At 38.0% G+C, this 15,663-nt stretch overlaps 1 protein-coding gene across 2 annotated transcripts in view; it reads left to right on the forward strand.

The window, feature by feature from the left end:
- Window positions 1–15,663, forward strand: part of LYPLA1 (lysophospholipase 1) — a 46,527-nt gene that overhangs the window by 1,453 nt on the left and 29,411 nt on the right. For both annotated transcript variants that reach the window (XM_049860446.1, XM_049860447.1), the window contains exons 2-3: window positions 259–290; window positions 14,838–14,903. In XM_049860446.1, the coding sequence (XP_049716403.1) occupies window positions 259–290; window positions 14,838–14,903 (98 nt within the window). The remainder of the gene's footprint in view (window positions 1–258; window positions 291–14,837; window positions 14,904–15,663) is intronic.

Consider the following 15,663-nt stretch of genomic DNA (forward strand, 5'->3'; position numbering starts at 1 on the left):
CACCAGCCGCTCCTTGGAAGTCCTATGGGGCAGCTCTACTCTGTCCTGCAGGGTCGCTATGAATCAGAATCGACCTGACAGCATTGGGTTTGGGTTTGGGTTTGGGTTTGTTATAGAGGTTAATTGACTTGCTGAGTAGTCTGTAATTCTGGAGTGGATTATAAAAGCCTTTATTATTTGTGTTACTCAAAGCTGCAGTGCAGAATATGGGTTTATGTAGGCATTGCTTATTCTTAATATTTTTCTCTTCTGTTCTAGGTCATTTTCCTTCATGGATTGGGAGATACAGGGTAGGTTCCATTATTAATAACAATAATTAAATGGTGGCTTGCAACATTACTTAGGTGGTCATTTGTTAAATATCTAAGAACTCTAGGATTGTATTTTTCAGAGAAAGTGTGGTAATAGTGTTTCTTACAGTCCAATAATAAGGCACAATCTTTTCTTTTTTGAAAACTCTCAGCATTTTTCTTTCATCATCTTAAGTATGTCAATTTTCAACATCTTTTTTTGTAACATTAAGATTGCACACTTCTTGTTGCATTTCTTTTGGGTATGGGACACCAGAGAAGGATGGAATGTTTGTAGAGGTGGTGTGCAATTGAGAGTTTACCAAAAGGAGTTAAAATTTTAGGGCAGGCTGAGGAGGAGGACTAATTCATTAGAGAAATAGTAGCAACATAAGGTGTATGGTATTGTGAATGAGAGCTTTAATGTGTGCTTAAAATGAAATTGAAGGGCAGGAGAAGCAAATCAGGATTTATTTACAGTCTTTTCAATTTATGTTGTACTAATTTTACATATGGGTCCTCGGGTCGTGCAGATGCATCATGCAGTTGGCTGTTAACTCAAAGGCTGGAGGTTCAAGTCCACCAGAGGTGCCTTGGAAGAAAGGCCTGGCAGTCTCTTCTGAAAAATGAGCCTTTTAGAACTCTTATGGAGCACAGCTCACTTCTGACACACATAGGGTCACCATGAGTCAATCTGGCAGTTTTAGATTGATGGGTCTTTTCTGTATCAAAATTTTTTTTTTAATTTAAATCAGTGGTCATTTGAAGCAGATAAAATATGAGTGTTATTACAAAATAGCAGAAGGGGAAGAAAACTGAAAAATTTGGTTGCTACTAAATAATCTTTCAAATGAGGGGTTGAGCTAGATTAATTTTTACAAGTGATTCTCAGTATTCTGTAATGCCTACTTAGCAGAGATACATGACACACGCCATATCGTCTTGTATGGAGTTATCAGAATGGTTGCAGGGCTCTTTGGCGATCAGGTAGTCTTGTGAAAATGATAGACGTAATTTGCTGAATGGAACTTAAATAGCAGAACCTCTGTTTTATCACCAAACTCTCTTGATGTTGAGAGCCAGGGAGGATCTTGTTACCCTGTCACTTTCCAAATCAGGAGAGCTTCCAGGCCTGAAGAATCAGTCCAAGTGGAAGGAAGGTTCTCTGTGGACTTCCATTTTAGCCAAGTTCCATGGACTGAAGTTAAGAGTTCAGGCCAAAGTGAAAATGATGGAGAGAATGAATTAAGATCAGATTAAAAATACCAAGAATGTCAATGACGTCTTCACTAAGAATTAAGTTTATATCAAAAATTAAAGGCCTTCAGTTCTGCAAATACTTTGTGAGATGCCAATAAAGAAAAGCTAGCTCTAGATTTGTCCCACTAATGCATGATAAAATTCAGAACTAACAAATTTTTTAAATACTTGTGGAAAAGTCGTTAAAGTATACTTACCAGGTTAACTTGGAGGATGATAGGAGTTAAGCATTAAGTTTGTTGGTAATAAAAATTGGCAGCTTCTGCTTTTTTCGTTCAGATTCTTAACATACAGAGCCAGCCAAGGAATGCTGTCAGGTAACGCAGGTTGTGCAGTCTGTGTGAGAAAAACCCGTCGCCATCGAGTCGATTCCAACTCATAGCGACCCTATAGGACAGAGTAGAACTGGCCCATGGGGTTTCCAAGGAGTGGCTGGTGGATTTGAACTGCCAACCTTTTGGGTTGCAGCCATACTCAACCACTTTGCCACCAGGGCATGAGAAAAGTGGTAGCCAAATAAGATTGCAAGACCCTGCATGATTCCACATTTTCTCAATTCTAATACGTCCGTGTCCTCTACATTTTTAGGTAATAAAATTGGTACTCATGTTACTTTGGGTTTACTGTGAAGATTTTTTTTCCCCCCTTATAAAAAGCTGGTATTTTAATCAGTGATGTCTCTAAGATTATATATTAGGGTATAGGAAGCATGTCGCACATCCCCCCTTGAAGATTCACAGGATATACGTTAGCATTTTGCAAGCTCTGAAAAGTTCTGCAAAAAACAAACATCTGACCACCAATGTATTCTTATTTATAATATGTATTAATAAACTGTGAAACTGATATTTAAAGAAGTGTGTTTTAGACCATACTGTATTGCTTGAGGCCACAGTTTTCTTTCTAAAACAAAAATAGCTTTTGTTATAATTATGATAATGTTAGTTTTTTTATGGTAAAAAAAATCAAAACGGAGATATATTTGAAAGTGAAAATCAGTTGAAATTCCACAAACCAGAGATAAGCATTATTTACCCTTCATAGCATTTTTTAAACTTTTTATTTTGAAATAATGTCAAATTTACAGAAGAGTTACAAAAATAATACAAATACCTCGATATACTTTACTTAGACTCAGTAACATAGAATATATGATACTGTTTTTTGCTGAACCCTTAAAGAGTAAAGGAGCCATGGTGGACAGTGGTTAAGAGCTTGGCTGCCAACCAAAAGGTCAGCAGCTAGAATCCACCCCCCGCTCCATGGAAACTGTATGGGGCAGTTGTACTCTGCCCTGTAGGGTTGCTTTGAATTGGAATCAATTCAACGGCAACAGATGGTGTTTTTGTTTTTTGACAGCAAAAGTTTTAGGTATCATGATTCTATACTTCCAAAATACTTCAGCATGTATCTTCTAAGAACAAAGAGAATATCTTAGATAACCACAGAACAATGATCAGATTCAAGAAACTTAACACTGATGTGTGTTGTCCCAATAGTGCCTTTTATCGTAGTCCTCTGCCTCTAATCCAGTTCCCAATCTGACACACTGCGTTTAGTTGTCATGTCTCTCTAGTCTCTTTTAATCTGGAATAACTTCTCAGCCTTTATTTGTCTTTCGTGACATTGATGTTTTTTGCAGAGGACAAGGGAGTCCCTTAATTTAGGTTTGTTTGATATTTCCTGATGATTAGATTCAGTTTATGCATTTCTGGTTACAAATATAAATGACATGTCCCACTTATTACATCACATCAAACCTTTTGGCCCGTTATTGTTGGTGACTTGATTAAGGTGGTGGTCTTCCAAGTTTCTCTCCTCCAATTACTTTCCCTTTGTAATTAAAAAAGTATTTTGTGAGTCTGTAAAAAACAGGTAGATAGTTCCTCAAAAAGTTAAACAGACAGCTCAACAAGCACAACGATAAATAGGCAATCCTGTAAAAAAACTGCAGAGGACTTCAATAAACGTTTCTCTAAAGAAGATATACAAATAGTAAGCCATAAAAAGATGCTCAACATCATTAGGCATTAGGTAAATGCAGATCAAAACCACAATGAAATATCTCTTCACACCCACTATTATAAAAAAAATATGGAAAGTAACAAGTGTTGGCAAGGATGTGGAGAAATGAGATTCCTCATCCATTGCTGGTGGGAATGAAAAATGATGCAGCCACTGGGGAAAACAATTTGACAGTTCTAAAAAGTTAAACATAGACGGACCATATGACCCAACTTCTGGGTTTATACCCCAGGGAATTGAAAGCAGGAACTCAGTTGTACACCAGTGTTTGTTGCAGCATTATGAGTGAATAAACAAAATGTGAGATATACATACATTATAATATTAGCCATAAAGACAAGTTAAGTTCTGATACATGCTACAACATGGATGAACCTTGCAAATTGGTTAACTGAGATAAACCAGACACAAAAGGCCAAATACATGATCTCACTTTTATGAAATGTCTAGAATAGGTTAATGTATAGAAACAAAGTAGATTAGTGGTTACCATGGGTTAGGGTAGGAGAGGAAATAGGAGAGTCATTGCTTAATGGGCTCTGAGTTTCTGTTCGGGGTGATGAGAATGTTTTAGAAATAGGAAGTGCTGATGGCTGCACAACATTGTGAATGTAACTAATGTCATCGAATTGTACACTTACAGTATAATTAAAATGACAACTTTATGTTATATGTATTTTACCACAATGGGGGAAAAAAAAAAAGCAAATACCACCCATCAATTCCACTTCTAAGTATGTACCCAAAAGAATTGAAAGCAGGGACTCAAACAGATACCTGTACACCAGTGTTCATTGCAACCTTATTCATAAGATGAAGCCAGTCAACAGATGAATGGATAAAATATGGTATATACACAAGACTATATTTTTCAGCCATAAAAATAAATGAGGTTATGATATGTGCTATGGTATGGATGGACCTTGAAAACATGCTGAGTGAAATAAGTTAGAGGCAAAAGGACAAGTATTGTCTGATTCTACTTACATGAAATAAGTAGAACAGGTAAATGCATAGAGACAAAAGTTTACCAGGAACTGGAGGTGGGGGGGAAATGGGAACTTATTACTTAAGGCGTACAGAGTTTCTGTTTGGGGGTGGTAAAAGATTTTAGAAATAGTGGTGATGGTTGACAACATTGTGAATGTAATTAATGTCTTTGAATTGTACATTTAAAACTGGTTTAAATGGCCAGTTTTGTGTTATATATGTTTTACTACAATAAAATGAAAAACAAAAATAATTTGTGGTGAGGAACTTGGGAGACTGTATATACCTGTTGCTCATTTCACTCAGGCATCTCTTGATCCCTGCTTAAATCCGTTATTACTGTGACGTGCTTTTTTTTTTAATTGAACTTCAGATGAAGGTTTACAGAACAAACTAGTTTCTCATCGAACAGTACACACATTGTTGTGTGACACTGGTAACAACCCCATGATGTCAACACTCTCCCTTCTCAACCCTGGGTTCCCTATTACCAGCTGTCCTGTTCCCTCCTACCTTCCAGTCCCTGCCCCAGGGCTGGTGCGCCCCTTTAGTCTTGTTTTGTTCCATGGGACTGTACAGTCTTTGACTGAAAGGTGAACCTCAGAAATGGCCTCATTACTGAGCTGAAAGGATGTCCGGGGGCCCTACCTTCAGCGTTTCTCCAGTGTCTGTCAGGCCAGCAAGTCTGTTCGTTCTTTTGGAGTTAGAATTTTGTTCTTCATTTTTCTCCAGCTCTTCTGGGACCATCTGTTGTGATTTCTGTCAGAGCAGTCAGTGGTGGTAGCCGGGCACCGTCTAGTTGTACTGGACTCAATTTGGTGGAGGCCATGGTAGATGTGGTCCATTAGTCCTTTGGACTAATCTTTCCCTTATGTCTTTAGTTTTCTTCATTCTTCCTTGCTCCGTAAGGGTTGAGACCAGTGGAGTATCTTAAATGGCTGTTCACAGGCTTTTAAGGCCCCAGACACTACCCACCAAAGTAGAATGTAGAACATTTTCTTTATAAACTGTGTTATGTCAGTTGAGCTAGATGATCCCTGAGACCATGGTCCCCACAACCCTCAGCCCAGCCATTCGGTCCCTCAAGGAGCTTGGATGTGTCTGTGGAGCTACCATGGCCTTGCCTTTTACAGGTTGTTCTGGCTTCCCCAGTATGGTGTAGTCTTACCCTTCACCAAAGTTACCACTTACCTTTTGTCTTTTAAGTGTTTTTCCATCCCCTCCCCTCCCTCGTAACTATCAAATATTGTTTCTTTTTGTATGTAAACCTTTTCATGAGTTTTTACAGTAGTGGTCTTGTATAATATTTGTCCTTTTGTGACTGACTTATTTCACTCAGCATAATTTCCCCAGATGCATCCATGTTATGAGATGCTTCACAGATTCATCGTTGTTCTTTAGCATTGCGTAATACTCCATTGTGTGTATGTACCACAGTTTGTTTATCCATTCATCCGTTGATGGGCATCTAGGTTGTTTCTGTCTTTTTTGCTATTATGAACAATGCTGCAGTGAACATGGGTGTACCTATATCTATTCGTGTGACAACTCTTACTTCTCTAGGATATATTTCTGGGAGTGGGATTCCTGGATCAAATGGTATTTCTATTTCTAGCTTTCTAAGGAAGCGCCATACCGTTTTCCAAAAAGGTTGTATCATTTTGCATTCCCACCAGCAGTGTGTAAGAGCTCTGATCTCCCCACATCCTCTCCAACATTTGTTATTTTCTGTTTTATTGATTCGTGCCAGTAATGCTGGGGCGAGAATGGTATCTCATTGTGGTTTTGATTTGCATTCCTCTGATGGCTAGAGATCTTGCACATTTTCTCATGTGTCTGTTGGCTGCTTGAATGTCTTCTTTGGTGAAGTGTCTGTTCATTTTCTTTGGCTATTTTTTAAATTTGATTATTTGTCTTTTTGTTGTAGAGGTGTTGGATTTTCTTGTAGATTTTAGAGATTAGACCCTTGTCTGATTTGTAATAGCCAAAATTTTTTTTCCAGTCTGTAGTCTCTCTCCTGACGAGAATAAGTGTTTAATTTTTAGAAGATCCCATTTATCTACCTTATCTTCTTTATCTTCTGGAGCTTGTGTGTTGTTGGATGTGATTTGTATCCTCTTAATGCCATGTATTAGGGCCACTACTGTTGATCCTGTTTTCTCTTCTATGAACTTCATGGTTTTGGGCTTTATATTTAAGTCTTTGATCCACTTTGAGTTAGTTTTTGTATATGGTGTGAGATATGGGTCCTGTTTCATTTTTTTGAAGATGGACATCCAATTTTGCCAGTACCATTTGTTAAAAAAAAAAACTGTCTTTTCCCAGTTGGGTGGACTTTGGGCCCTTGTTGATGATCAGGTGACCATAGGTGGATGGATTTACGTCTGGATATCAATTCTATTCCATTGGTCAATGTATCTGTCACTATAATTATACCAGTGCCAGGCTATTTTGACTACTGTAGCTATATAGTAGGTTCTGAGGTCAGGTAACGCGAGTCCTTCTACTTTATTCTTCTTCTTCAGTAGTGCTTTACTTATCCAGGGCTTCTTCCCTTTCCATATAAAGTTAATAATAAGTTTTTCCATCTCTTTAAAGAACGTTGTTGGTATTTGGATCGGTATTGCATTGCATTTGTAAATTGCTTTGGGTAGAATTGTCATTTTCACAATGTTGAGTCTACCTATCCATGAGCATGGTATGTTTTTCCATTTATGTAGATCTCCTTTGGTTTCTTGCAGTAGTGTTTTGTAGTTTTCTTTGTGTAGGTCTTTTACATCCCGGGTTAGATTTATTCCCAAGTATTTATATTTTTATTTATATTTTTAGGGGCTCTTATAAATGGTATTGTTTTCTTGATTTCCTTTTCATCGTTATCTTTACTGGTGTGTAGGAATCCAACTGATTTTTTTATGTTTATCTTGTATCCTGCAACTCTGCTGAATCTTTCTGTTACTTCCAGTAGTTTTCTCATGGAGTCTTTTGGGTTTTCTAAGAAAAGTGTCATATCATCTGCCAATAGGGACAGTTTAACTTTTTCATTACCGATTTGAATGCCATTTGTTTCTTGCCTTATTGCTCTACCTAAGACCTCCAACACAGTCTTAAATAACAGTGGTAATAATGGGCATCCTTGTCTCGTTCCTGTTCTCAAGGGGCATGTTTTCAGCCTCTCTCCATTAAGAATGATGTTGGCAGTTGGTTTTGCATGTATGCCCTTTATTATGTTGAGGAATTTCCCTTCTATACCTGTTTTATTGAGAGTTTTTATCAGGAATGGGTGTTAGACTTTGTCGAATGCCTTTTCTGCATCGATCGAGATGATCATATGATTCTTTACTTTTATTTATGTGGTGGATTACGTTGATTGATTTTCTAATGTCGAACTGTCCTTGCACACCTGGTATGAATCCTACTTGGTCATGATGTATCATTTTTTTGATATGATGCTGAATTCTATTGGCTAGCATTTTGTTGAGAATTCTGCATGCGATGTGATTTTCTAACTCTGACATACCTTTTGTGTTTATTAGTTTGTTCCTCCCCATTTATTTATGTATTTAGTATGGACTAATAAGAGTCTCACAACTGAACCAATAAGCAATATCATGGTAAATGGAGAAAATATTGAAGTTGTCTAGGATTTCACTTTACTTGGATCCACAGTCAATGCCCATGGAAGCAGCAGTCAGGAAATCAAACGACGTATTGGACTGGGCAGATCTGCAAAAGATCTCTTTAAAGTGTTAAAAAGCAAAGATGTAACTTTGAGGACTAAGGTGTGTCTGACCCAAGCCATGGTGTTTTCAGTCGCCTTATATGCATGTGAAAGCTGGACAATGAATAAGGAAAACTGAAGAATTACTGCCTTTGAATTACGGTGTCGGTGAAGAATATTGAATATACCATGAACTGCCAGAAGAATGAATAAGTCTGTCTTGGAAGAATTATAGCCAGAATGCTCCTTAGAAGCAAGGGTGGCGAGACTTCATCTCATGTACTTTGGACATGTTATCAGGAGAGACCAGCCCTGGAGAAGTACATCATGCTTGGTAAAGTAGAGGGTCAGCAAAAAAGAGGAAGACCCTCAGTGAGATGGATTGACACAGTGGCTGCAACAATGGGCTCAAACATAACGGTGGTGAGAATGGCACAGGGCCAGGCAGTGTTTTGTTTTGTGTTTCATAGGATCGCTATGAGTTTTTGGTAATACATTTGAACTTTAAGGAATCTACTTAAAGCTCTTGTACTTTACCTACAATGGGCTGCAGCTTTTTTATTTTAACCCCCCTCCCCCCCCAAAATTTGTATATGTGTATGTATGTATATGGGTTACCAAAGGCCATAAAAAAAAAGAAAAAACAAACCCATTGCCATTGAGTTGATTCCTACTCTTAGCAACCCTATGAGAATACAAAAATCCAGCAGTATAGAGCCTTTTGATATGGAGAAAATAATAACTATATTAAGAACAATTCTCAGATTAACATACAGAACATTCTATTTTATTTCTCTAAATCACCGTTGCCTTAAGTCTTTACTGCTCAGTGAACTTTATCAAGTGGCTTTACTTTATGAAAATATAAGGGAGTACGGCTGCATCTACATTAGCCTCCCATAGTAAGTGAGGCTTGTAGTATACATAGTAATGTTTTGAGGAACCAAGTTGGACCTACTCTGTTTTGGACTCTAATAAAGAAGTGGCAGATTGTTTTATGTGTGATTTTTTTCATGGCTGTGCATTCCCAAAGCTGTAATTAGCCGAAATAATACCGTGATGGTAAGGCCTTGTTTAGTTATCCCTGAGGTCATTAGCCCAAATCCTGAAATAGAAAATACAGTAATGATATTATTGTGAAATTGAAAAAGGTAGAAACTGAAATGGCATACATAAAATGAGCATTGGCCATGACCAGGGAGAGAACATTTTATCACAGGACTCTACTGTTATTTTTCCGGGAATAGCAAATAGGTTTTATATTTAAAAGCCGCTTGGAGTACTGTATTGAAAAGGCCTCTAAGTGTGGCTCTGGCAGAGTGCTGTGGTTGCTTAGTAATGTTTGGTGTGGGCCCAGGATCTGGAGTGGCAGCCCAGATGGCAAGTATCTCTCATTCCTGGAGAGTGTTGATTATTATACACAATCAAATGCAAGTGTACTAGCTGCAAAACTAACTATACCTGTATTGTTTGTAGAATATTATTCCAGATTCTGTGGAGAATCTTGCACAGAAAGCTTAAGGGGTGTTAACACCAAAAAATAAATATGTTGAATAGCTGATAATATTTTGAAGTGTTAAAAAAAAAAAGAAAGAAAAATCCATTAAAGTGGCTGTTTGACGTAGGTCTATGTCTTAGTTATTTAGTGCTGCTATAAAAGAAATATCACAAGTGGATGGCTTTAACAAAGAGAAGTTTATTTTCTCACAGTAAAGTAGGCTAAAAGTCCAAATTCAGGGTCTCAGCCTCAGGGGAAGGCTTTCCTTCTCTGTCAGCTCTGGAGGAAGGTCCTTGTCCTCAGCCTTTCCCTGGTCAAGGAGCTTCTTGGTGATATGAGGTCTCCAACTCTTTGCTTGCTTCCCTTTTATCTCTTGAGAGATAAAAGGTGGTACAGGCCACACCCCAGGGAAGCTCCCTTTACTTTGGATTGGGGAGGTGACCTGAGTTAGGGTGATTGAAACATAAAATTACAATCACAAAATGGAGGACAGCCACAGTACTGGGAATCATTGCCTAACCAAGTTGATGCATATTTTTGGGGGGGACACAGTACGATCCATGACAGCCTGTAATATGCTTTGGAGTCAATTAATACAGTGCATGGCTTTACACTTAACAGATAGCAGAAGGGGATACCACCTGAAGAATCTGTAACCATTAACCTTGTCTTAAAATGATTATCAATCTTCACACTTACTCAGGGCAGCCAACTGATTTCCCTCAGCTTTATCACTCTTGTACTTAGCCCAGAGTCACCAAAGTCTAAATCAGCGGCGAGCAACATGTAACCCAAGGGCCGCGCTCATTGGCCTGCATTTAACCCCAGGAATCCATCTTAAATGAGAAACTGAAGCCCAAGGAAGACCAAACTTGGCCAATTTCAGTGACCTTTAGTTGAATAAGTGAGTTTAGTGGTTGAGTCTGGCGGGGAGAGGAGAAATTTATCAGTTGGTTTGCAACTGTTTTGTAACTCTTAACTCAGATTGTCTCAGCCGGGGAACCTTTTTGAGTTGGGTGTGCCGTTTTTTTAATGTATTTTAAAAATTACACACATATAATAATATATTATATATTTATATATTTCACTGGTTTTGCTTTTCTAGAGAACCCAGCCTAAGACAGATACTCCTATATAACCAGCATATAGTACTCCACATAAGGAAATCAGCATCAGTATAACTCTACCATACAATCTATGGACCCCACAGAAGTTTTCACCAACTGTCCCAATACCATCTACTTCCTTTCTGGTGGAGGGTTTTCCCAGCAATATGTTATTTTTAGTTGTCATTTCTTCCACCTGGAATGGTTCTTCCATCTTTTTGTCTTCTATGTCTTTTATGGTTTTAAAGAGTACAGGCTTACATTCTATATGTTTTGTGGAATGACTTTCAACTTGGATCTGTCTATATAATGTTTCCTCATTACCAGAACTCAGTCATGCATTCTTTTATTTTGGTAGCAGCTTTATTGAGATATAATCTGCATACTGTACAATTCATACATTTAAAGTGTACAGTTCATTGGTATTTAGTGTATTTACTTATTTGTGCAACCATCACCACCATCAATTTTAGAACATTGCCATCACCTCAAAAAGAAACCAGTGCCCTTTAGAAATCACTCCCAAGCCCCAGTCCCTGGCAACCACTAATCTACTTTCTGTCTCTATGAATTTGCCTAGTCTGGACATTTCATGTAAGTGGTAGTCTTTTATGACTGGCTTCTTTCACTTAGTTTTTTTGTTTTCTAGGTTAATGTGTGTTGTAGCATTTATCAGGACCTCATTTCTCTTTATGGCTAAGTAATACTCCGTTGTATGTACCACATTTTGTTTGTGTGTCCGTCTAAGGACATTTGGGTGGTTTTCACCTGTTGGCTGTTACGCGGCCTTGCTAAACCAGGTCATGCCTTCTGTCAGGAATGCCACGGAGACGATACCGTGCCCTTCTCAGTACCTCACTTCAGGAGGAGCATGATGTCGACCCATACCACCACTGGAGATGTTAACCTCGATTATCTGGTTATGTGGCTGTCTGCCAGATTTCTTCATTTTAAATATACCATTTTTCTTTTTGTGACGGACGAATGTTGTGGAGAGGTTTTCTGAGATCATGTCAATATCTTGTTCCTCATTAGATCTTAACCTGTCAGCCTCAAGGATCCATCAACATCTATGGCTTCAATCAGTCACCTGTATGACCGTTGCCAAACAGTGGTTTTGTTTCCGTCATTCCTTCTTACATTAGTTGGTATTGGACTGTAAGGAAGAGATTTTCCTTCTCCCCATTAATTGTTTTATTAATAAATTTATATCTCTATGAACTCAGATTCATATTTTATTCAGTGGGTGGTAATCTATAAATATTTTAATACTCATTTGTTCCTAATTGGACCAGTGGGAACCCCTACAAGCTGGTTCATATGTCTTTCTGACAGGTCCCCATCATACACTGAGCATTTTTTATACTCTAGCACAGCAAAATGTTTTTTGTTTTTTTTAATTGATAGAATAAGTGGATAAACCCCAGTTCAGATACCATCTTTTCTATGAAGCCTTCTTAGCAGCCTTCAGTGTCCCAGTTTGTTAAAATCATTTAGCAGGGATTGTTTTTATTACATATTTGACATTTGCATGTAATTTATTGGGCTTATGAGCATGTGACCATGGGCACATTCCTAAGGTTGTCTATTCCTCAGATTCTCATCTATAAAATGGGGGTAATAGTACCTACTAGGATGGTTAGGAAGATTGAGTTTGTACAGGTAGAGTGTATGTGTGTACATAACATGTACATCCACACATTCACACACGTACATGTTCTCATATATACACACACACAAACACATTTATTCTCTCACACATACATATATACACATCCTTATATTCATAATTCTTAGAATGTCCCTAGGTTATCATGTTATATGAATATTGTTCTATGCACATGTGCTCAGACACACCCATATACTCATACCCACAAACACACCCCTAAACGGATACATGTGAGCGTACATGCACAACTTTAGCAGGCAACTATACTATGTATAGCATAGTATGAGACCACTTTTTTTTTTTAAAATGTGTTTTCAGTGAAGGTTCACACAGCAGTTTAGGTTCCCATTCAAGAGTATCTGCACACGTTGTTCATTGCCATTGGTTTCATTCTTTGCAGTATGTGAACACACTCCTTATTTCTATTCTGTTTGTTCCCTTTCCTTTAATGTAGTTTCCCAGCCCCCTAACATTCTCATCTTTGTTTTAAAGTAATTGTTGACTGTTTGGTCTCATATAGGTGGTTTTTTTAAAGGAACACAGTACTTAGAGGTCATAGTCATTATTTTCCGAGCCAATTTGTTATTTAGCTACAAGGGGACCTCGGGGGTTAGTTTCAGTTCAAGGTTTGAAGAGTATCTCAGGGCAATAATCTTGGGGAGTCTCCTAGTCTCAACCAGTCCAGTAGATTTCATTTATTTTGGTAGTCATTTGTTTTTGATATTCATACTTTTTTTTTTTTTTTTTTAAGGAATTTGAGGTTCTGTTCAATGTTTTATCCCATTCTATCAGGGTCCATCCATTGTGGCCCTGATTAGAATGGTTGGTAGTGGTAGCTGGGTACCATCCAGTTCTTTTAGTCTCGGGGTAAATGAGGCCATGGTTCGTGTAGTATGAGCCCACTTTTATGAAATCTGTATCTACTTATTATGCATGGAAAAATTGGGAGGAGATAAATCAAAAAGATCAACTGCTTATTCTGGCTAGAAGGAGTACGGGTGATTTAAGTTTTTTCAATTTTTCAGGTATTCTGTTTCAAACATGTATATATGTGTATATGTATATCTGTGTATATATACATGAGGAAAATATTAAAAGTTGTTTTTAATATCGTAGTAAGCACGTACGGATATTAGACAACTGAACGCCTTTACACCTCTGAGGTGTTTTTCTCTCTTGAAATGTGAATTATGTTCTCTGTCTTGCCTACTTTGTGGGCACTTTGTTATGAATTTAAAAGAGATAAATATCTCTGTATTTGGCAATTGGGCATCCCTGTGGCTATATGGAGAACACAATGCTTTTCAGAAATGAAAAAAGATCATCTTTATACATATGTAAATTTAAACAGCAACAGTTGAGTCGGTTCTAGGTGGCAGTGTTTTTTTTAATGGTATTGATGGTGCTTGCTTGCTGAAAGCAAAGGGGAGTTGAAGCACTTACTGATAAAGATCAAAGACCACATCCTTCAGTACGGATTACACCTCAACATAAAGAAAACAAAAGTCCTCAGAACTGGACCAGTAAGCAACATCACGATAAACAGAGAAAAGATTGAAGTCGTCAAGAATTTCATTTTACTTCGGTTCATAATCAACGCCCATAGAAGCAGCAGTCAAGAAACCAAATGACATATTTCACTGGACAAATCTGCCAAAGACCTCTTTAAAGTGTTGAAAAGCAAAGACGTCACCTTGAGGACCAAGATGCACCTGACGCAAGCTGTGGTCTTTTCAGTCACCCCATGTGCGTGTGTAAGCTGGGCAATAAAAAAGGAAGACTGAAGAAGAATTGACAAATTTGAATTACTGTGTTGGCGAAAAATATTGAATATACCATGGACTGCCAAAAGAACAAACAAACCTGTCTTGGAAGAAGTATAGCCAGAACGCCCCTTAAAGTGCCGATGTACTTTGGACATGTCATCAGGACGGACCAGTCCCTGGAGAAGGACATCATGCTTGGTGATGTAGAGGGTCAGCAAAAAAGAGGAAGACTCTCGAGGAAATAGTTTGACACGGTGGCCGCGACAGTGGGCTCAGATATAGCAAGTCTCCTGAAATGGTGCAGGTCCAGGCAGTGCTTTGTTCTGTTGTGCGTAGGGTCACTAAGAGTCGGAACCAACTCAGTGGCACCTAACAACAACAACAACAACGGTGAGCAGTGTAAAAATATATTAAGAAGTTTACATTTATCCTCACGATTTTTTACAGTTCTATTACTAATTTATTGGAACTTAAAATCTTATCTAATAACATTATTCAAATAATTTTTCCGTCAGGCATGGATGGGCAGAAGCCTTGGCAGGTATCAGAAGTTCACACATCAAATACATCTGCCCACATGCGTAAGTATTTTTGACCTTTAGGCTTTTCACTCAGAATCTGAAGAGGAATAAATAGTTTTGATGGCTTTGAAACTTTTGATAGCTTTACTTTTCAGGAAAAACATTTGAACCTAATTTTTTATCTTTTAATTATTCAGTGTAAGAATAAAAATTAGTAGAATTTTTTAAAGCTAAGATTTAAAACTAAATGGTCTCAGTTAAATTGTTTTTGGTTTTTTTGTTGTTGAGAATTTTAAAATGTTAGTCTCGGTCAGTTTCACTTATAGCCAGAAGGTTTTTTTCAGATATACAAATATCTGTAAAGTTCTAACAATATCCATGATGTATCTCTGAAGGGAATTTACTTTCAGATTTTACTAGAAGTCTTTATACGTTGAAAACACTCCTAAATTTTACCAATAAGAGGCAGTATGATGTATTGTGGGGAAAACGTAGGCTGGGAGTTAGACTCCCATGCAAATCTTGTATTTCCTTATTTACTTAAAGGTTCCTTCATAAAGCCGTACGTAGCTAAGACCTAGAAAGTGAGCAAAAGTGTAGTCTGTGCATTCTGGAATTGATGCCCCAGTGTCTGTGCAATAAACAGCTCCTGTCCTTAGCCCAAGTCTCATATTGTACATCGCCAACAGCCTTAACTGCTGGTTTCCCTCCTCATGTCTAGTTTGCAGTCTTGAATAAGAGTGTTGAGAAGGGACAGTGGTCTTCACTGGCCAGGCGTAGTGTTTCCCACAGCTGCTCTGGCTCAGTGCACATCGGAAGG

This window comes from Elephas maximus, chromosome 19, assembly GCF_024166365.1.
Source record: "Elephas maximus indicus isolate mEleMax1 chromosome 19, mEleMax1 primary haplotype, whole genome shotgun sequence".
In the NCBI taxonomy this organism is placed as follows: Eukaryota; Metazoa; Chordata; class Mammalia; order Proboscidea; family Elephantidae; genus Elephas; species Elephas maximus.